The sequence below is a fragment of the Seriola lalandi genome, unplaced genomic scaffold, assembly GCF_002814215.2.
Source record: "Seriola lalandi dorsalis isolate HSWRI2012SDOR001 ecotype SW California unplaced genomic scaffold, Sedor1 jcf7180002054676, whole genome shotgun sequence".
NCBI lineage: Eukaryota > Metazoa > Chordata > Actinopteri > Carangiformes > Carangidae > Seriola > Seriola lalandi.
Window position 1 is genome coordinate 613,748 of NW_019525229.1, and position 22,158 is coordinate 635,905.

Here is a 22,158-nt window from a genome sequence, read left to right on the forward strand (position 1 = left end):
CATGTATTTTGAAGACTATACAAAAGGGGAACAATACTCACCAAACTGCTTCAAATGCTATGTTAAGTTTTTTTTTTTTTTTTTTTGAGGCAACCACTGACTTTAATTCATTTCCATATAACTGATTATTATTGTGTAATCCATCACAATTGGCATCAAACCTGCAAAGTCTGGTCAGAGTGACCGTACTGTTGCTTTGTGACGCAGTTAATCTGCATATTTGGAAGATTTCATTGTATTACAGTATGATGCAGCAATGAATGGAAGAAAACAATGACTGCTCTGAAGATTGGCAAAAACATAATAGCAAGGTTTGTTCAATGGTTCGCTGCAATATAGTAGAAAGTTCCTTTTTAGTAAGTGGGTTAAAACATGCAGAAACACTGGGACTTTAAGAACAAGAATGCCCATGTAACAGGAGAGGATCACATCATCTGGTTTATTCCCTTCATTTTGAAATTAACTTTGAAATTATACATATATACAGTACACGGTCAATGTACTGTATATATATGTAACTGTATAGTTTCAAATGTTTTAAATTGTCCAGTAAAAGTTTTTATATTCAAACTACCAATCCTTTGTCAGAATAACTGTCAGATTGAGCTCTGACATTGCTGACATCATTGGGAGTAGACTAGTTGGATAAAGAACTACACACACACACACACACACACACACACACACACACACACACACTCACTCACTCTCACTCGCACACAGAGAGATACAAGCTGAGGTTAAGAAAACATAGACAAGCATCAGTATTTTCCAGGGAGTATCCATTATTTCGGAATTGGGGTCTCTAATGGTATTTCATTGTAATTGCTATGATGTCAGAGTGTCCGTCCGCCCTAATGGCCTTCTAAAAACAACAACAAGGACAGATTGGTTCCAGTCACTGGTTGTTGTCTGGGTAGAGAGACACAGGAGTCCAGCAGCTCAAATCTCTGCAAGATCTTCAGCTGAAAAGGTGAGAGGTGTTTTTTAAACATCTATGAAGTTAGTCAGGGCGAGTATGTAGCTTTAGACTTTGACTAAAATTCATTTTAAGAGACTTTGAGGTGATTCAGGAACAAAGCGTGTACATAATTATGTTAGTGGGCTATTTTACATCACAGATAGTGCAGTTTCATAGCCCATAGCCGTTGTACTCACAGAGAACACACTGTGGCTTTAGTGCTTATGTAAGTATCCCACGTCATGTTTTTATTTCTGTTATATTTCTATAACAAGCGAAACATTCTGTGATTCCAGTTGTTTCAGTACAGCTTAAGAGGGTTTGCTTGAAAAATGTGCAGAATAATTAAGCAGATGTCTCCAGCAGCATCAGGGAAATGACTCTCGGTTCTGACTCAAAGAAAAGGAGAGAAACTGCTGCTTTTCATGCCAGTGAAATTAAATAACCGCCACGTCAGATTTGACATTTAACATAGTTCTGCATTGAAATTCTTCATTCATTTGTTTGAAAATTAAATTTGTGATATTATTAAATTTGCCAATGAATACTTTTTGCAGTGCACAGGTCAGTGGTGCTGTCGGCTGCAGTAGCTCAAACAGACACTAGAGGGAGGCGTGAGTTATGCTGAATGTCAGACTGTGTTGGATACTGAGCACTTCCTACAGATGTGAACTGCTGGAAATAAATGACCTATAAGTAAACATTTATCTACTTTAAGAGACCAAATTGAATATTTAAGTGTGTTTTGGTTATAGATACACAGGAACTGAGTTACTTTCAGGCCCAGTGATTCATTGATGAAAACATTCATTGTCTTTAATAAATAAGACCTTTGTTTGCTCACGTTTACTGTGTCACACTGAGGCAGGTCACTTGTAGCTGAAGTATAATGGGACATACAAACTTGAACAATAAAAAGTAAAAGTTACTCTCTTTATTTCACTCTCCGACACCATACCCAGCATGCATCTCCGCCCTCTGTCCCTCTCTTTCTTCCTCCTCCTGGTTGCCAAGGCAGCTGTGGTGTGCGTTACCGTGACAACCACACTCCACGATTTCCGAGGGTGCGCGGTGCGAGAGTTCTCCTTTGTGGCCCAGAAGCCTGGCTGCAAGGGACTACGCATCACCACCGAGGCCTGCTGGGGGCGCTGCCACACCTGGGAGGTAACGCACACACACACACACACACACACACACACGCACACGCTCACACACTCAGTAAAGAGGCATTTCATCTGTTACATTTAGCCGATGAAGGAGACCCACTTTTTTTTCCTCTGCTATTTCTGAAAGCTTCCATAATACTGGAATCATGAAAGTTTAAATGAATGATTAATGACCCAGGACTCAATCCAAACCATAAGAAGGCTGATGACCCACTCTCAGCTCTGACCCATATGTCACTGTCATTAAAGATGCTCAAATCCCTCCAAGTTGGGTGGGTTAGTGAACTTTTACTGAACTTGTTCTACTTCGCAGAGATTCAAATTTTTACCTCAGAGTGATTGAAAAACCAAGTTTAGTGGGTCAGGAACTCCGAGAATCAGAGCTCCTTCTCCTCTAAAGACTTTGACAGGACAGATCACTCAGTCACATGGCAGGAGGTCAAACGACTGATCAAACAAAACAAACAAAACCCCCAACCCTCTCAAGGTACACTTACCACTCTTTTTTTCCAGGGCTTTTTCTACTGCATCTCATGGTCTTTGCACGACAGTAAAAGAAAATCTTAAGTCATGCTCCACTCATTACCTTTCTTTCCTGAGCCTTTAACTGCATCACACAGTCTGCCATGGTGGATAGAGTTTGCTCATTTAACAAAAAATGAAAACTCAAGGCCTACTGGCTAATTCCTCCTGCGGCTTTCAACCACATCTCATAATCTTCCTCAGAAGAGAGTGCTCTGGCAGTGAAAGCTCAGGGGAAAGTCAGTACGTGGACCTTGAGTTAATATTTTCAGAAAATGTCATGCTCAGATTTAATCAACACATGCTCACAAAATGTGGACAAATGGTCTGAGAAGCAACTTTGTTCTTTATTTATCACAAAGAGAAAGAGAGACTTTGATAAGAACAGTTTGTGAGAGTTAGATGCTACGCTGTTTCTGCCACTAACAATGTCAGTGCAACCTGAGTGGTTACACTCAGGTTGCACTCCTCCACCACATTAAGCGTGCCATCAGCTGCTGTGATCCCACAGACTCCTTTTAGTTTATTACCTTCAAAGTTTTAAGCGTGATGCCAGCTAGGAAAGAAAAGAGGAGCATTATTCAGTCTGTGATGGGACTTTACTTGCCTGAGAGCTTAAATCTGGCGCATTTGCCGCGTTTTAAAAGACACGTAGCTTTTTATCTGCTTCTTTTATTTTATTTTCTCAGTCTTAGACTTTCTGTGTGCTGACCCTGTAACACTAATATCAGAAACGTTGTTACATTCACTGACAAAAGTTTTTCTTGGTAAATTAGGAAGAAGTTCTAGTCAAAGGTCATACCTGTAACCATTGTTGCGTGTGTGTGTGTGTGCGTGTGTGTGTGTGTGTGAACCCTGCAGAAACCATTGCCGGATCCCCCTTACATCCAGCGACAACACCGTGTGTGTACGTACAGCCGTACCCGCCACATGACCGCCCGGCTGCCGGGCTGCCAGCCCAATGTGTCCCCTCTCTACCACTATCCCATGGCCCTGCACTGCCACTGTGCCATCTGCTCCACACAGGACACAGAGTGTGAGACCTTCTGAGGGACAGAGCAGCACTTTCAGCAGACAGTGTTAAAGTGTGTCACTGACATGAATGACACAGATTAAAATGATGGAATCAAGGTATTTGAGGAGGTGGGGGACTTCCTGAGGGGGTATGACAGCGAGACATGTTAGCAAGAAGTTTATTTAGAAAAGGCCTTGGATGAAGGATACTTGACTAAAAGTTATCCCCCCTGTAGACTGAAGAACATGTGTGTGTATCAATATACAGCATATGTCTGTAGGAAAGGAGAAATGAATGAAATAAAAATAAGGATCAGAATATTAGAATAAGACTTCTGTGATTCTTTTGCCTTTGTGATGTTAACACTGAATTTAAAAACATTTAGAGACATATGTGTAAAAATATAATTATTATTATTATTATGTATATCAACTGTAGCTTTGATTATAATCTAAAATCAGAAAGGTTAGTGTTAATACATTCTGAGTTTCAACTATTTGTACTGTATCTGTTTAACACGGCCAAATTACCAACAGCTGCCTCATATTCACCAAAACATTACAATTTCAAGTGAATTTGAAATGACAAATGGCCCTTTTTTTAATCAGGCCCTGTATTAATCTCAAGGCTCGATGCTTTACTGTGATACAAAATTAATACTATTTAATAGTGGCATAAGTTTATATTGTCTTCACATAATGCATATTACTTTGAAAAATCTGTGTAATTTGTGTACTTGAAGATGACGGGGCACATACACAATATAATTCACAGAAAGATGCTAGTCGTGGTCGACTGGGACCCACAACTTATTTGTGGCCCAGCAGGGCCGCGCTGTGTATCATCTACTGTGTGTCGAAACTAACACACAGTATTTGACTCTATCCATTCTCATCAGACTGTGAAAAAGTAATAACTGATAACTGCTCATTGCTAGCCAGCAGAGGATGCTTGACAAATCCTCCACCAGCAGTAAACACACTGTGTGTGTGTGTGTGTGTGTGTGTGTGTGTGTGTGTGTGTGTGTGTGTGTACTGCTGTTGTAAGTAATGTCAGTGACACTGCAGGGACTCTCCTCCCTTTTGGGGACGTAATTCAAGCCGTGTAAGTTATAAAATCTAAGGCTTTAAATGGGTCTGAGGTTCATGTTTGTCGTGTGTGCAGTGAGAAGTTAAAGCAAAGGCTCACACAAACCACTAACAGCTGCAGATCAGAAATTTATTGAAACACAATTTCATCACAAACTGTACAGTGCATTCTTTCTCTTTTCATTTCATTGATATTGAACATTCTTTGGTTTTATCAATAGATATTATTTACAAAATGTCTTTCAGTTCAAATTCATAAATATAAATAAAATTTGTACATTCTTTAGTCTCTGGTCTGTGATTAGTGGTTATTGCAAAGAATGAAACTATTTATTTGTATGACCTTTATGTTGATTCCAAATGTTGACAATATATTGACTTTTCTGTTTAATATGAGTCAATGAAGAGATGACTGAACTGTATTGTTCTCGTTCATTTTGATGTATTTCAAAGTATAGAAGAAAAGGTGAAACCAGTGAGTTTGATTATAAGTCTCTGTTGCTACTGAGTCACTAAGTGTGTTTTTATTTCTAGCTGCTTACAGTAAATCAAATGTTTGCCAAGCCTCGAAGCAAAATATAGAAAAGGTTCAGTTTGTGTGACAGAATGGTTTATACTGCCTTTAACACAAATGCGTGTCAATCAAGTTTTCTAGAAGAGCAACCCTTTCGCCACATTTTACACAAGCACACACAAGGAAAAATACACACACACACACAGAGACAGACAGACACGCAAAGATGCACACAATTACGCAAACAGCACGTCTTTGTGCACATCCAATAGTTTGAATTTTGCATTTCAATTTTAAAGTACCGCGTGTCGGGTCCAGAGCTAATTTCACTCTGTCTGAAGGAAGTTCACTTGCTTTTAGTAGAAAATTTCAGTCACATTATTTAAGTCATCCTGCAGAGATGTTTCTATCTTTCCATCATTTTTTCTAAAGCTTATTTTCATTCTTAAAGAAAACAAATGAAGGACACCCTGGTTTTGACAGGAGCATGGTGGGAAGGCCAATTTGTTTTCAATCAGATAAGTTCAAGTGAATTTTTCCTCAACATTCAAAACAGGTCGACAAACTGCAGATAGAAAAAGTAGATAGTTACTGGTGCATCAATGAAACTCTTGTATTTCTGTCATTTAAACTGTAGTTTGGTTCTTATCCCGGTCAACAGTTGCCACACAGCTTTACTGTGCTGATGTGTCAGTAGCGGGACTTGCGGCACATGTCGCAGCGACACGCCTTTGCCGTCAGGATCTCGATTTCGTCATGGTGACGGCCACGAGGGCAGTCCAGGCGAACTTTGACCTGAGGGGAGACAAGACGCACGCCAAGGTGAACAAAAACAAAAATAGAAACTGAATGCTGTAGTTCATGTTGCAGTGGCCTCCCTCCGCTCCTCACCTTGGCGTCCTTGCTGATGGTGCAGCATTGTGAGGCTGAGGTGATGTTGTGGGTGAAGTTGGAGGCCACCAGGACGGAGTATCTGGACGGGAAGGCGCTGGACTCGCAGTAGCCCACGCAGGCGTAGACCAGATGGGTGCCTTTACATGTGCTGCGGCGGTCACTGCGGATAGTCACGTTGAAGGCTGGAGATGAGGGAAACGACAGAGGGACGAGTGAGGGTGGATGAGTGGAACATCACTGTCGTCATTTCTCACACATCCTTTCATATAAACAGCAGCATCAAGGTTATTAGTCCCAACCGGAAGAACCGGTGAAGATACTGTTCTCAAGACAACATTACCCATAAAGCCTGTTTCTTTCCTGCCAATGGGGGACACTGTGAGTGATTTTTAAAACTGTGCACTGTGCATGTGTAACTCACGGTAAAGGTGACAGCCAGGGGTGAGGCCTTCGTAGCTCCAACCAATTGGAGAGAGGAGCAGCAGCAGCGACATCACTGGTAGGACCAGCAGACAGAGGTGCGAGGTCATGTGCAGCGACATCTGGACGGCAGCCTGGAGGGGTCTAAACAGAAAAACACAAACCAAACGCCTCGTTAGTCTTTGAAAAAAATGAAAATCATTTTCGGTTTAACTGCTGTCATACGTTCATGGACATATACAGCCTGTGATGAATGGTTCGAGGTTGTAGATCCAAACTCAAGTCTCAACCTGGGGTGATCACCTGCTGCTGTGTTGCCCAGAGCCCCTTCCTTTATCCACGCAAGGTGATTTCCCATCCTGCAGGTCTGCCTGTGTGTCACTCAGTTGAGTAAGAGCGAATGTGAATAAAAACAATACCGTCTTTACCTTCTCAATCTGCCTCATTTAACAGCTACCTGCTGACACACGTATGTACACAATTTTAGCTCTGACTCGTACGAATGTGCACGTAGCTGTGCACATGAGAAAACTCCTGCAGTCAGTGTATCACCATGAATAAAAGTCTTAGAACAGAGACAGTGTGAAGGATCCTGTGTGTGTCTGTGTTTTCCACATGATCATGTTTATATGTCCTACGTGCACACATGCAGGCATGGGTGTTCATGCATGCACGTGCTCATGCCCCCCCCCACACACACACACACATTCACACTCCAACACGTGTGTCAACAATAAAGTCATATTTTCCTGGGAATTTGGGGATCCTGACCTTTGCCCTCTAAATTGGCGGCTCTTTCCATCTCCGTTTCCCTCCGGCGGGAGTGCTGGGACTCGCCACTGTGGTGATGGTGGAAGAGCCCTGGGGACGCTATTAACGCTGCTGGTACGAGCAAATTAACGGGTCAGGACTGTGTGTGTGTGTGTGTGTGAGGCCATTAACCCCCCGTGTCAGCTAGTGGGGCAGGGGAAATGCCTGGCTTTTTCCTCTCATGTGGGGTTTCCACGCCTGAAGGTTTGGTTTGTCTTTGAGGAGAGTGGGTTGTAATTCACTACAAGCCACTTTGGGAGGTGACAGTGGGAGAGCTGGTGTTGAAGACCACCAAAACAGCCTACAGAATATATACACCCTGGAAAAGTTAAGACCCTTCAAGTGCTTGTAACAAAAATCTGTACACACACACAAACGCATTCCTGTTGTCAGTGCTGCCTGTTCATCATTTAAAAAGAGTGTGTAATAAGATATTATGACACAAAGTCAACACACTGGCCATCCTCACATCAGTGTCATGAGCTGGCGCTTAAAGATTTGGGATCATGCATCTTTTGAACCATTCAAAACTGCTAAAAGATCTTTATTTAAAACTACCTCCAAACATGAAAAAACCATCATACACCATTTCTAAAACTCCAAATCATCCTCCATTGTCTTAAATTCAACTGACATTGTTTGAATAATTCAGGTACTGACCTGGAAGTTGCAGCAGACCAGTTTATCTTATATAATACAAACAATAAAACTTAAAATTGATGTTACATAATTGCTGTTTGGACTCTCCGCATCAAGTGCAAGCATCCTTTTTGCATTAAATAAGTAAAGCCTTAACAGAGAAAAATACATTATAAAAAGACCAAAGAAGAAGTTGATGCATTTTGTCTTGTCTGATATATTTAAACATATATTCTGAAATAGTTTTTATGCTTAGTTTTACAAAAAACTCAAGTAAGAAAGAAATGTGAGTTATTCTAAAACCCTGTAAACCCTGAAAAACTCTCTCCACAAACTGCAACATTTTACTATCAACAGTTAACAAATGTGTTGTCTTTGTGCAGCTGATAAAAAAGCATACAAGTCTGCAGAATAACAATGCAAAGATGTGTGAAATACTCCCTCAAATCCTCAACATTTCAACTTAATCTGACTTGTGCAATTGATTATTTGTTTAAATGCAAAAAAACATCCCTTTAAATCTGTAAGAAAAAGCAACAATCCTGCAGACAAATCACAGACTTTTAAATCTATCCCACCAACTGAAGTTTAATCCAGTAGTGAGCTGGGTCTTACCTGAAGACGTAGAGTGGAGAGTGCAGCTTCTGGAGTGCAGGGCAGGTGTGTGGAGTGACAGGTGTGTGTGAGTGTGTCTCCTCTGAGCCTCATGCAGGGCTATAAGTAACACAGGTAAGGCACTTATAGCTCTGGACACACCCACAATCAAAGAGCTGAGTGTCTGAATCTTTTTTTTTTTTTTTTTTTTTTTTAACAGGTTCCTCTTTGTCTTCTTCTCCACTCCTTCTACCTGTGCAACAGAACACGTGAAATTCTCCAGAAATATTCAAATGGCCTGAAACTTCTTTGTACTTTCTCCTGGACTGTGTTCACATCTCTGCCTCCCTCCGCCCTCCCCATCCTCGCGCTCTGTTTTAAACCTTCAGGGGGACCGCTGCTGTGACACAGAGGAAAACTAGATAGGTTTTCCATCAACACACCGCCACAATAGTAAGAACACACACAGCTTTACCTCACACGCATGCACGTGCATGGAGACGCACACATGTTTGCATAAAAGCATACATGCACGCACACAAACTAATATTCTAGGCCTCGGCTGCCAGTTGATACACACTACAAGTTAACTAATAAACTAAACTGAATGGGAGACCTCACACACACATACACACACATGAACGAACACACACACACACACGCACACACACGCAAACACACATACAAAGTCTGCCTGGGTTTTCCATTTGTGGCTGCAGGAGGAAGGGCAGGGTCGGGTCAGAAGATATTGTAGGTCTTGGTGGGTGTGTGTGTGTGTGTGTGTGTGTGTGTGTGTGTGTGTGTGTGTGTGTTGTGTGTGCTGGCACATGGTGGGTATATTTGGGGAACGCCTGGCTCTGCTTCTCCTCTTCTTTGTCTTGAACAGAGGATGTCAGCTTAGCAACCGCCCTCTCCAAACTGCAGCGGGTAAAGACATTCTTTTAATTCGATTATTTGTTGCCGCAGTATCTGTAAGCTTCAGTGACGTGTCTCGAGGGTCAGATCAGACCACTGATGAGTGTCTCTGTCACTCCTCATATGTTATACTTCTTTAAAAGTGTTGCCAAAGACCCAAAATGGGTTTCCTTTGTTCTCGTTTGGTGGGTCTCCACATGAAACTGGGTGAAGGAACAAATGTCTTAGTTGCTGGAGCAGCTACCCAGCCATCAGAGGGGGGGGGGGCTCTATTTAAAGTTCCTCCCCTTCGGTTACTTTTTGGCTTTTTCCATGTCTTCCTAAAGAGTTCGGGCTATGTTGGGAGTCACTGCTGTTGTGGGCCTGCAGAGCCCACTGAGACGCTGAAGCCCACTGACACTGGGCCATTAAAATAAACGACCCAACTCTCTGTCTTTCACAGAACTTAAAAATCAAAACTGATTCAGAAGAAGTCAAGAAACTCATTAAACGATACGATCACAATCGACAAAACAGCTGGAGGTGAACCAGAGCACATGATTCAAACTCACTTTGTTTCATCCTCAGCTACTTTGGTTTGGACTCCAGATGCAGTAATCCTCGTTTCAGTGGATGTTTTTCTATTTGTCCTCTATCCTGAATCAAACTCAGCAGGTCTTCATGGGCCAGCACTAGACTGTTCCTGCGGAAATCAAATCATTTCTCTGTATTCGACTAAAAAATCTTGTTAAAATGTAAGTGCAGAAATCTGCTTGGGAAGTAAATTATGTTGAGCTGTTTCCACAATAACTCTCTACAAATGAGTGTCTGTCTTTTGAAACAGGAAAAAAAAAAGGTAGGTCACTGCAGTAGAATCAAATAAAAACCGTCTTGGCTTTTGGAGATTCTTGAGATAAGTTGATTTGTTTTGTGAAAAGGTGGAATAGTCTAATTATTCAGGCAGCTTTTTTTTCACTTGTTTTAAACAGATTTGAAGACTCAGTTACAGTTAGACTCAGTTGCAGTAACGTCTGCTAAAATCCACAGTGTCTAGCCATTTTGGGAAATTACTGAGCCTTTATTCAACCATACAGATGTATTTGGGAGCATTTTCAGCAGGCTTCCAGTGCTGCACATTCATTCATACCCACACTGTCTCTCTCTCTCGCTCTCAAACACACACACACACACACACACACACACACACACACACACACACACACACACACACACGCACACACACACACACACCTTCTAACGAAAACACAATTATCATCTTACGGCCCCTCTACCCCAAACATTCCCAATCCAGTTGTGTCAATGGAAAACGGAATGTGTGACATCATCAGCTAAACCCCCCCACCTACACACACACAAACACACAAAACTATTAGTGTGTTGACTGTAAGTTTCATGGAAGGCCGCAGTGTGTGTTTCCTCTGATTCCATGCCAACCAGAGAGAGAGAGAGAGAGAGAGAGAGAGAGGTAAAGAGACTATACATCTGAATGGGCCACAGCACCTCATCGGGAGAGAGAGACATGAATGAACTTTGTTAAACTGGAGACTCTCTTGTAGTAGAAATACACACACACACACACACACACATTACTGCAGTGTGACTCAGCGGGGTGACTGATGTTTGTATCGCTCAGTGGCCCCGTCGCTCTCGGCTGCCGTGGAAACTGTGGCGTCTTGAATAACTATAATATCATTAATGTGTCCGCTTCCACTTCTGCCCTGTTATTCTAATCCCAGTGTGTGTGTGTACGTACATCTGTGTGTGTGTGTGTGTGTGTGTGTGAGAGAGAATGAAAGTATATGAAGAATGTGTCTCTCTGTATAGTAGTGCATGATGTGTGTGTGTGTGTGTGAGTGTGTGTGTTTGAGTTAAAAATTAGGGATGGCACAATTGTGTGTGTCTGTTATTTCAAATGCTGTGTGTATCATTATGTCTGACAGGATATTGTGTGTGTGGTCAGAGTGTGTAAGTAGATGTGAGTGTATGATAAATGATGTGTGTGTTATTTTGGGTTCTATGACAATGTAAGGAGAGGATTAGGCAAAGTTTTCCTGTTTCTAGGATGATGTTTGAGTCCAGTTGACCCATTTACCCCCATATACAAACACACGCATGAAAGCCAGGACACGTGCATGCACACACACGCACACACATGCTGTACGTACATCTTTTTCTTCAAGTTAATCAACTACATCATTTTATTTTTTTGTTTTACATATGTTTTTTTTTTATATTTGTGAAAGGTAACAGACATCCCGTTTAAAAATGTGCGTTTGTGTGCATTTAAAGTCAGTCAATTCATAAGACTCAAGATGCGCACGTACACACACATACTCACACAACACTTAGCTAATTTAGACTGACAGGAGGAAAGTGGAGTTTCCACAAGGTGATAGTTTCTGAAGCTCAAGGTGTGAGGACACACAGTGGGCACACACACACACACACACACACACACACACACACACACGCACACGCTTGCAAAGTAGTGGAAATATTAAGAAAGAGTTGCCATTGTCTACAACAATTACCAGAACAAAGCCTGGGAATGTGTTCTTGTGAACAGTCTCCACACGGGGATGTCGCCGTTTCAGTTTAATTGAGCTTATTCACATTTACATTATAATTAAGAATGTAAAAAAAAAAGTGTGAAAGAAAAGTGAGAGAAGACGGGCACACAAATCATGTAAGTAGCAGATTTTACGAGAAGCTGTTGCTGCTGTTGTGTTGGTAGTATGAGAAAGAATGATACAAAAAAGTACAAAAAAATCAATCAAAGAGCTGCTGCTCTGCACTGCAAAAATTCTGATTTTATAACCTCGACATTGTCTAACAAAATCAAAATCACATCAATATCCAAACACATAAACTGAAGATAAAGCCTGTGCAGTGATGTCTGCTGTATTTACTGACGACAGAAGCGACAGAATATCTTTTTCATTTTGTCTCTCACACAGCGCACAGCCTCCGTCTGGGTAACAAACAGCAGCTCTGCCTCTGCCACTCACTGAACAGAGTAGACGAGGTGTGCCTGTTGCTCATGAGACAATGCTGGCAACTCTCTTTTATGGAAAGTAGCTAAAGTTTGTCCACTGCAGGCAGGAAACGTCCTCCTGATAGAGACTGTTTGCATCAATTCATTTTGACAGAGCAAAGGCCAATGGGGAAACTTGACTCAGTAATGCGGCATTTAGCTGACCAGTGTTGTAACTCACTCACTCACTCACTCACTCACTCACTCACTCACTCACTCACTCACTCACTCACTCACTCACTCACTCACGGACATTCGGCATGAAGGGAAAAGGAAACAATGGGGGAAGAACATTTATTTATTAAGCTACAACAAAAAGATGGTGTAGAAAAGATTCTCCATCTCTGTAGCAATAATTCCTATTTTAGAACAAATCAGTGTAATGGGAAAAATCCGACGAGTGTGATCAGAGTACAACAAGAAACCTTAGGGAGATGGAAAAACCTCTACTGACAGACAATCAATGGTGGATGAAGAAAACTAACAAATCTATACAATTTTGTTCGTGGAGAAATCAAAACGCATGTTTATGCTCAGAGAAGAAACCAAACAAACCCCAGTGAGGCTTCACCACTGGAACCAGTGAGACCCTCCTGTCTCTCTGACACAACTCTCAGGGGTCTCTGAAGAACAAGGAGAAGGGGAAGATAAAGCTGCAAAGAGAGAGACAGAGAAACTTTAAAAGTCTGTTGTAGACGCACATGATTACTGCAGCTCTGTGCTCCTTGGTCTCATTCCATAAAACTGCTACTGTAAATCATTGTTACCATAATAAGACTACATTTGTAAGATTGTTTGACATGTTCCTTCAATGTTGAGTTACTTTTGTCAGTCTCTGTTTTGCCTGAGGACGTCTGGCGTCTCAGCTTGTCTGAACAGACATTTCACAGGAATATTGTAATCTTTGTGCACATATTAGCTGGGTTTCCCCAATCCTTTATCATCTTTGGCAACTTTTTTTCTTGCAGATTTGCAGCACTAATGAGCTCTTGTTGTTTCTCCCATGGGTGTAGAAGTCAATGAAATCTACAGATAAGACGATGACATCTCAAACACCTCCACAGGTCTGAGTCTTACCCCCGCTGTGTGCAGGTGAGGACCAGTATACCTGCTCACTGCTCACTCTGCTGTAATACTGACCTGGCCAGTCGAGCCAGAATCCCAGACCTCCTTGGGTCTGCATGTTCTCCTTCCTCCTCTCTCATGTCCTGTGATGTCCCAGGCTGCACTTCACCTGGAGTCCCACTTCCTCTGATCATGTCAACACCTGATTTCAGCTGGGGTTTGTCAAACCCCTCCGTCCCTTTCTGTTGAAGAGAGTTAAAAGAAATCAAATGATGACAACGCCTGGTTAACTAGCTAACTAACTGCGGTAGAAACCTAGCTTTACATCAAAAACAAAGAGTTGTCATATCATTAACTAACTGTAACTGTATTATTATGTGGGGCTACAGGTTTCCATAGAAAAAAGACATGACACTTCTACTTCATGCAAGCCGGTGAAACACCAGTCTTGGATGCCTCTTTTCAGTTTAGGCTAACATTAGCGACTCTGTCCTGCTTTGTATTGGATTTCGGGAAATTTACCACTAAGCTTATCAATTTTTCCTCGTCCTCCAAGTTTATCCAAGTAACTTTTTTATGGGTTTCTAATCTATATCTATAATAAACATTTAAATGATATGTTGCTTGAGAGAAAAACATCTGATATTACATATTTCTTATTCTGTCCTATAATAGTAGGGCTAAGTACCCCTACAGCAAAATACAAAAACAATGCTGCTCCTCTGCATATTTATCATTGATCATCAACTTGTGTGGATGCTGACTTTTTACTTGGGACCAGTAAGCTTTGAAATGAAATGCATATGTAAGACCTTTTTTTGCATATGAGCTAGCTAAAAACAAGAACTTTTCTGGAGTTTTTATCCAATTCGCAGAGTTAGCTAGCTTGCTTATAGCTTACTTTACTTAATTTATAAAAATGTATAAAATTTTTCTCCTGAACTTGTTTGTGCAAGAATGACATTCTCTTAAAAATCACCTTGAGATCACTGCAATATTCAAACGTAATCCTATTTAAAGCTTTGTAGACTTGTATTGACACTTCCTTCTCAGTGTAGAAAAGAAAAGAAATAACTCAATGGGCTGACATAATTAGTTTAAATCATTTTTTCCACTTGAAACGTGTGTGTGTGTGTGTGTGTGTGTGTGTGTGTGTGGGAGGGGGGGGCAAAGCTCGAGACGGTGGAAAGAAATGTCAGAGTGGACAACTGTTAAAAAAAATGGATGCGATGAGATGAAGGGCCATGGACAAGAAGAGAGAGAGGGGGAAGAGACTTTGTTGCTGAAGCGCATCAGCAGAAACACACACACTCTCTATCACACACACACACACACACACACACACACACACACACACACACACGTACACTTTCTGTCTGACTCTTTGTCTGATGTAATGCTATTATTAACCTTAATCACACTTGTTATCCTACCTGTCTGCGCTAATGTTAGCCTGGGGCTGCAATAAAGGCAGAGATGCTACAAGTGTGTATGTGCGTGTGTGTGTGTGCGTGTGTGTGTGTGTTAGTACATGTGATAGAAGGGAAACGAAAGAGTGTTAGGAGATTGAAACTGGAAGATGACTTGTTGGATTCAATTAATTCGAAAGAACTATGGGCTGAAATCTTCATTTGACATTTGAGGGAGTGACAAACCAGTTAACCAGTTAAATGTTATGAGTAAAAGACTGACGTGAATGAGCAAGTATCACCTTGTCAGCAAGTCCAGGATCGTCTTTGACCTCTCCCTCGGCATGTGGATTGTCCATGTGCAGCCTGCTGAAAGTTGGACATGACCAAGTTGCATTAACGGAACAATTACTTTTGCATTGAATTGAACAATTTTCCTTAAAAATAAAGTTCTGTAGTAATCATCAAAGAACCTATATAACCTAAAATAACCTAAAGTCCTATTTATCCTGCTTCTTGGACTTAGACAGCATTTACACTACTCTCTATATCAGAATTGTAATATAAAAGATTATATAAGGATATAATGATATGGTATGAAAATCAGAACTTGTCTGTCAATGTCTTTTTTATATTCAAGTTGGTGGGTGTCGTCCATCGTAGTGCTTGGCCTTTAGCTACATGGTGGTAAATTAAAATGCCTGATTTTGCAGGCACCACCAACGATTCTCATTGCTGACAAGTGTAAGTGCATGACTGCGACAACAGTTCAACTTTTTACTTTACTCTTTGATATTTTTTGGTACAAGAATTGTATGAAGATATGCAGCCTATGGAATGCATTACATTACATACATTTAGCTGACACTGTCCAAAGTGACTTATCAGAGGTGCATTCAGCCACCACAGCCGCAAGAGCTACATGTTGTCAAAAATATTGACAATCTGACAGTGCTGACAAACAGAAGGAACTGCATATGCCAGTGACTTAGATATTATTTCTTTCAACTGACTCGAAGGCAATAATCTACATCAGGTCAGTGTATGAGAAGAGGGGGAACTGCTGACTGGTTAATTAGTTGTCAAAAATGCCTTCGAGAACATTGAGACTGTGACTCAGTTGTGCTTCTACAACCCAAGACTGCTTAAAACACATGCACTTATTTAGTTGGAGCATTAAAAAAAATCAGTGTAATGATTCATGTATTTTGTTGAAACTGACCAAACCACATCTCCCACGCCTGACCTATGGCTGCAGAGAGCCAGAAACAGGCTCCAGCCCTCAGAGCTTCAGCTCCAAAAACTTACAATGAATGGTGTGCTGGACCATAAGGCTGAGGACCTGCGAGAGGGAGAAGGAGGCCCTTTACACAACTGAACGAAACACTCCACAGAAAAGGGCCCTGCCAAGGCTGCAGACCAGAAGGGAATCAATCTGTAGCTTTGAAAACCTGCCTGAAAGAAGGGGAAGTTACAGAAAACTCTCATAAAGGAGAGAGAAAAAGCCTTGAGGTCAGTGGAGACATTTTTGGCTCAGCAGGAGGCAAAAGCACAGGGTGAGGGCTGGCCAAAGAAGCACCTGCCTCCTCAGGGCTCTTCATGACAGCCAGCACACCAGAATGGACCAAGAGCAGGACTAACATGTGGGCAAGATTTCTCTTCTGGAGAAGAAGCCCAGAAGGCTGAGTTCTGCTGAGAAGAAGTTGTCAATTTTCATCAAGCAAAGGAACTGAGCATACAACCATTTCCAACTAACCTCCCTTTACAATCTTACCAGTCAACAGCCCTTCAAAATTGCTTTCAATTGAAATTTCCATCCATATTTAAAATAATGTATTACCTTTACGTTTTGTTATTAACTGCACAGTCAATGACAGTGAAAAGCGAGCAGAACAGAAGAAGAACAAAAAGCTGTTTCTTTTTGTCCGTCTTACGTCCACACTTGTTTTTTTTGTGACTCGTTCTTTTCTGTTCCCATTTTTCCAGCAGGTTTAACACAAAAACAAACCATCTGTCTCTCCAGGGCATCATGTAGACACACACACACACACACACACACACACACGCACACACAGTCACAGTCACAGTCATTGTGGTTCAGAAACTTGGTTTCTGAACTCATACCACTGCGTGTTAATCTGTAGCACCTTTGTAAGGACATGTTAATGTAATGGTCAATGTGGTGAATGTAATCCAATGAGAACTGCTCAGTGAAACTTGATTTCCTGTGAACTAATGATGCTCGAGGCCCTGCTTTTTTCAGGATGTTTACTCAGTTTGTGCATTTGAGTGTGTGTGTTCCCCAAGCTTTAAATAAAGGAGACAATTCTGTTTATGTAAGTTAAATACAAACTAAGTGGAAGACAAGTTTCTGTACGTGTGTGTGTGCGTGGGACTGTGAGTGTGTTTGTGTGTGCATTTTAAATAATAATTTTCGCCCTACTGATCTGACTGTCAGAGTGATTGAGGTGGCGCCCGTTTTCCTCTTGTCTGTTTCATAACTGAAAGAGTCACTGGGGCGTGTGTGTGTGTGAATCAGATCGGTTGTCAGAATGGATGTCTTAGTGGTTTTATGGACAAGAACACTTATTTTCATCTCTACAAAATGTGTGTATAGGTGTGTGTGCAAACACGCATGATGCCAGTGTGAACAAGCTTCCTCTACTTTCTCCCATCACCTTAAGTGACACATCAACACCCTTACAACAATACCTGTGCAATGACAGCTGCCTACCTTTGTCAATACACAGTACATTACACACTGTATCATCCGTGGTGATGATATGATGATACAAAGACACTGTTTCTGTCTCACTCATGCTGAGGGAGGCAGTTTTGTGGCTCCTACACTTATTGCAGCCTGTCTACAGACTTCAATTAGCAGCTTCTCTGTTGTGTTGAACGTTGCACTTGAGAATATAAATGTGGGTGATATGGATAAAATCCAAAATTCTATCATGGTACACGTAAAATCATATTGCTGTGTCGATATATATAATGATATTACACATTTTCAGGAAAATCAATACAGTAATTGACAAAATAGTCTGTTTTTGGAGTTTTCTAATTTAAAAATCACACAAAAATCAGATACAGTCATAAAGCAGTCCTGCTCTGCGATTTGCAAAAGTGCCCACGATGTGCTGACACACCCAGAGATATAAAACAGATACCAACCACACTATAGAGTATAAAAAAATCTCTGAAATTTGTATCATCTCATGGTCACATTAAACAACCCTAGTATAGAGATTAGTATATTAGTATGTGACATAATCTTGAAGCAGTTGAAAACATTTTTATTCAGACTGGCTTTTGCTTAGTCTGTCTGAATACGTCCTCCTTTTTATTTTTTTTGTTGCCTTTTATTTATTGTGTTGCTTTTTATTGTCCTACTTGTTCGACTTGAACTTTTGTACTTTTTATGACGTAAAGCACCTTTGTGCTTTTTTTTTGTCTGTAAAAGGTGCTATATAAATAATCTTTACTTACTTACTCAATATATTAACTCATACCTATCATAAGCATTTTAAGAGGTACACACTTGCAAACACAATCACAAACTATTAACTCAGGATGGATATTTTTTGACTAAACGTTAGAGTTTTGTTTCACTGTGCAGCTCTGAAACTGCAATAAAGTTTTTTGGGAAATATAAAAACTGCCACAGGAAGATTTTGTTTGATTTAAATTTACTCAGTATATGTGTTTGCAGACAGATTTGTGGTTTCATGGAACATTACAAGAACCAAAAAATGTTCTCTTAAAGTTAATGAGACAAAAACAGAGAAGATGTATGTGAATGCTATCAGTTCTACAGTCGTACAGAGAGCACTCACCACGCCACTGAAACCTTGCTTTCAGCCTCCAAGTCCATCATCAAGTCCTTTAGTATGGCCTCCTCTAGTGGTGAATCTGTCTTAAAGCGCTTTGACTGCGGCTCAGAATCAGAGGAGTGCTGCACTCTCTCTTTCGCCTGAGAACAAACACTATGGTCATTTCTTTGGTCCTGGTGTCTGCTTGTATTATATTACACTGTATTATATTGTAGGGTATACATTGCATTTTAGATATACATACAGAAGTGGACATATAAAGCTGTGGCAAAATATCAAGTACACCATACAATATGATGCAATGCAATACAACAAGTACACACACTACAGTCTATGTGGCAAGATATCAAGACAATTTTTTTTAGCTTAGCAAAGACTGTTTTGTACCGACTTTTTTGCAATGACACAAATTTTTTTTTTCTTTCAGTAACGCTGGGGACATACAGTACTATATCAGACAAGGGTTTTATAGTGGAAGTTAAACAATGTTGAAATCTGTCACTTTTTTAACAAAGTAATAGAACAAAAACTCACTGGATTTAGCGTTTCTTCTGCTTGTTTTCCTGAAACAAGATAATGTGAAATGTAGTACATTAGAGACATCATTGCATCTGAGGCATTAGGCTGTGTGTCTGTTTGTGTTATCTACCAAAGATCACATTATCTGTTTTTTATGACATAGAGCTATTTATGCTTGAATCTTCGTCTATATACACCAATAATGCTGCTCAGATAAACTGGATTTTGTTGGAGCAGGTTCTTCAACCCTACTCACTGTAGGAGAGTAGTCCGGTCGACTGTATAGCACCTACAGAGCTCAGATATACTGTGTGGCTTTGTCGGTGTTCATAGATTTAAAGTTTCAATAACCCTCATCATTACAGTACGTATCCGTTATCACGTGTGCCTGTGTCCACAACCACATCTGCCTCTGTTTGTTTACAAGGACAATGAGAGCAATAATAAGTGGATAAGTTATGTGTGTCTTTGTACTGATAAAATGCAACGCTTTGCATGTACCGCATGTATTTTGGTGAATACTGTGTCATTACAGCAACTGCATACGCGGTGTGTTTTCCCTCACCATTCAGCATGTTCTTCTCCAGGTAGAGGATGAGAATAAATGGGTAGGCTTTCAGCTTCTTCTCACCATGTTTGCACATCACCTTAGGTAGTCCCTCCCACCGCTTGTTATCTGGTAGCTATAGTTAACAAAATACAGTCAACTTATACAAAAAAAGCAATTTTAACATGGCAAGTGTGCAAGTAGATGATCAGTATGTTATATGCAGTAAAGGGATTTGAAGATCATACAATAGTAGTAGTATTCGCATGTATAACAGTAATGGAAGCTCTGAGTGTGGTGGACAGATATAGATATGGGGATGAATAGTGGAATATGTAGAAAGATGACAGATGAATAAATACACTGATGGCGAATAAACTGGTTACAGTGAGGGATACAAGGGAAGATATTGAAGTGGGTACTCGAGAAGGGCTGGAGATTGTCCAGGTTGCCGAGAACAGTTCTGATGATGTCCTGAAAACAGAGAAGTAAAGGAAGTTGAAGAGGGGGAAAATAAAGGGAGAATGAGCAATGTAAATAATTAAAGGTCAGAATGAATCAATTTACTGTGAAAATAGAAAATTAATTTGACAAAAAAACTGTGAATCAACACGACAAATGTGAATGCTGACAGAGTGACTAAGTAGGTGAGCTGTATTCATAATTACCTCCAGTTCCTGATTGAAGCCGTTTCCAACCACCTCCTCTCCACTTATGACAAATATTAAACACATTATATTATTGTAGTAGCAGTTCCAGTTTTGATAACATTTTTCAAATGCTGTAAAACTGATTACAGTATATAGGCACTTTTCCTGCTGCAGTGCATGCATTAAAAGTCTCGACTGTTGAGTACAAATATCAAACTGTAAGTCGATAACGCTGAAATGCTGCTGAGCCTTGAGTGTCAAAAACATTTGATATAGTAAGATAAAAAGAGCCTTCTTCAGTCACAAGGAAAAATACTTGAAGACATTCAAGGATCAGTCAGGGCTCTTATCCCTGAATAAAGGCAGACACATCCCGAGGTGCTTAAAATCCTTTTTTTGCAGATGAAACAAAATATCAAGGCAAAGTTAGGTAACACACATCAGAACATTTAATAGTAGCCATTTTAGGCAATAGCATTAAAAGAATGGAGTTAAAAAGGAGAGAAAAGATCAATGCTTCAGCTATAGCCCAATGCTTTTGAGACTGAGGATCGTTTTGCACTGCTTTCGCATTGGATCTTGAGGCGAAAAGGGAAGGGGAGAATGGAAGGAACCAGTGAGTGGATGCAACAATGATCAATAGTCTTTCTCTTGCTGGTATATGGTATATATGGATTTTGAGCTTGTGCTCGCTGCTTTCAAGAAAAAAATAAAATAAAATATGAAAAAGAAAAGGAAAGGTCTTGTAGATTTTCACAGGTGAAGAGCATGACCAGCTACATGATTTAATTTGGGCTTATAAACTATGACAAAGAAAGATCATCAAGATATGCAACTACAGGTACAATATTTATTTTCTAGCCCACCACTTCCACTTATCCTGTTTGGTTAGTTTAATTTGTCAGTGGTCATACCTTGCTCTCATGTCATACATTTTGCTCTTCCAAAAAGGGACAACAGTGGGAAAAGAAAGAATTGATTTCAAGTACAAATAGAGAGTTGTGAAGTCTTGCCTGTAGCTGTTCCCCCCTCGAATCTTGAACTTGTAGATAAAACTACCAGCTTTGAAGAATCGTGTTTCAGGGAAAGGGAAAGAGAAGGCCTGCAGTGTCATGGCTGACCTAAAGATTTGGCCAAGAAAATCAGAAAATAAACAAATGAATCAGTTGATGCAGTGGTGGTTTGATTGGCTTAGAAGGTAAGAATACAACATGTTAGCATACATGTCTACTTTACTAGGGAAAATGTTCGGTTAGTTTAGCTAGCTGTCTTGTAAGGAAAACAATTCATATGCTGTTTAATCTTGACCTTTACTCCTGTGATAGCAACTGAGTTTTTAGTGAAGCTCTCTCTATCTATCTATCTCTCTCTCTCTCGCTCGCGCTCTCTCTCTCTCTTGCTAGCTCGCTCGCTCGCTCGCTCGCTCTCTCTCTCTCTCTCTCTCTCTCTCTCTCTCTGTCTCACTCTCTCAAAATTACCGTAATGGCTACAGAAAATGGCGAGCGCTGTATTTACTATGTTGTCCAGCAGGCTAACTTCACCCTCCAGCAGTACGTCAAC

General features: G+C 40.7%; 2 protein-coding genes across 3 annotated transcripts; one reads left to right on the plus strand and one right to left on the minus strand.

Moving 5' to 3' along the window:
* Nucleotides 1-910: 910 nt before the first annotated feature.
* On the plus strand, nucleotides 911-3,974 carry LOC111666402 (glycoprotein hormone beta-5-like). The gene is made up of 3 exons (XM_023421731.2): nucleotides 911-973; nucleotides 1,924-2,125; nucleotides 3,511-3,974. Exons 2-3 carry the CDS (start codon nucleotides 1,925-1,927, stop codon nucleotides 3,697-3,699), a joined length of 390 nt encoding a protein of 129 aa, XP_023277499.1. The 5' UTR covers nucleotides 911-973; nucleotide 1,924; the 3' UTR covers nucleotides 3,700-3,974.
* A 1,982-nt stretch (nucleotides 3,975-5,956) lies between these two features.
* LOC111666443 (uncharacterized) lies at nucleotides 5,957-22,005 on the minus strand. Of its 2 annotated transcripts, XM_087178112.1 has the most exons (10): nucleotides 21,612-22,005; nucleotides 20,617-20,659; nucleotides 20,347-20,422; nucleotides 19,967-20,077; nucleotides 19,417-19,445; nucleotides 18,886-19,022; nucleotides 15,349-15,415; nucleotides 6,582-6,714; nucleotides 6,158-6,342; nucleotides 5,957-6,061 (listed from the first exon to the last, which is right to left on the minus strand). In XM_087178112.1, the coding sequence occupies exons 1-10, from the start codon at nucleotides 21,710-21,712 to the stop codon at nucleotides 5,957-5,959; spliced, it is 987 nt and encodes a 328-aa protein (XP_087034238.1). In that variant the 5' UTR covers nucleotides 21,713-22,005. The 2 variants fall into 2 exon arrangements, with proteins under 2 accessions (XP_087034238.1, XP_023277554.2); XM_023421786.2 differs by lacking the exons at nucleotides 5,957-6,061; nucleotides 6,158-6,342; nucleotides 6,582-6,714; nucleotides 21,612-22,005 and adding exons at nucleotides 12,845-13,225; nucleotides 13,713-13,879 and having other exon boundaries at nucleotides 20,617-21,496.
* Nucleotides 22,006-22,158: the final 153 nt, after the last annotated feature.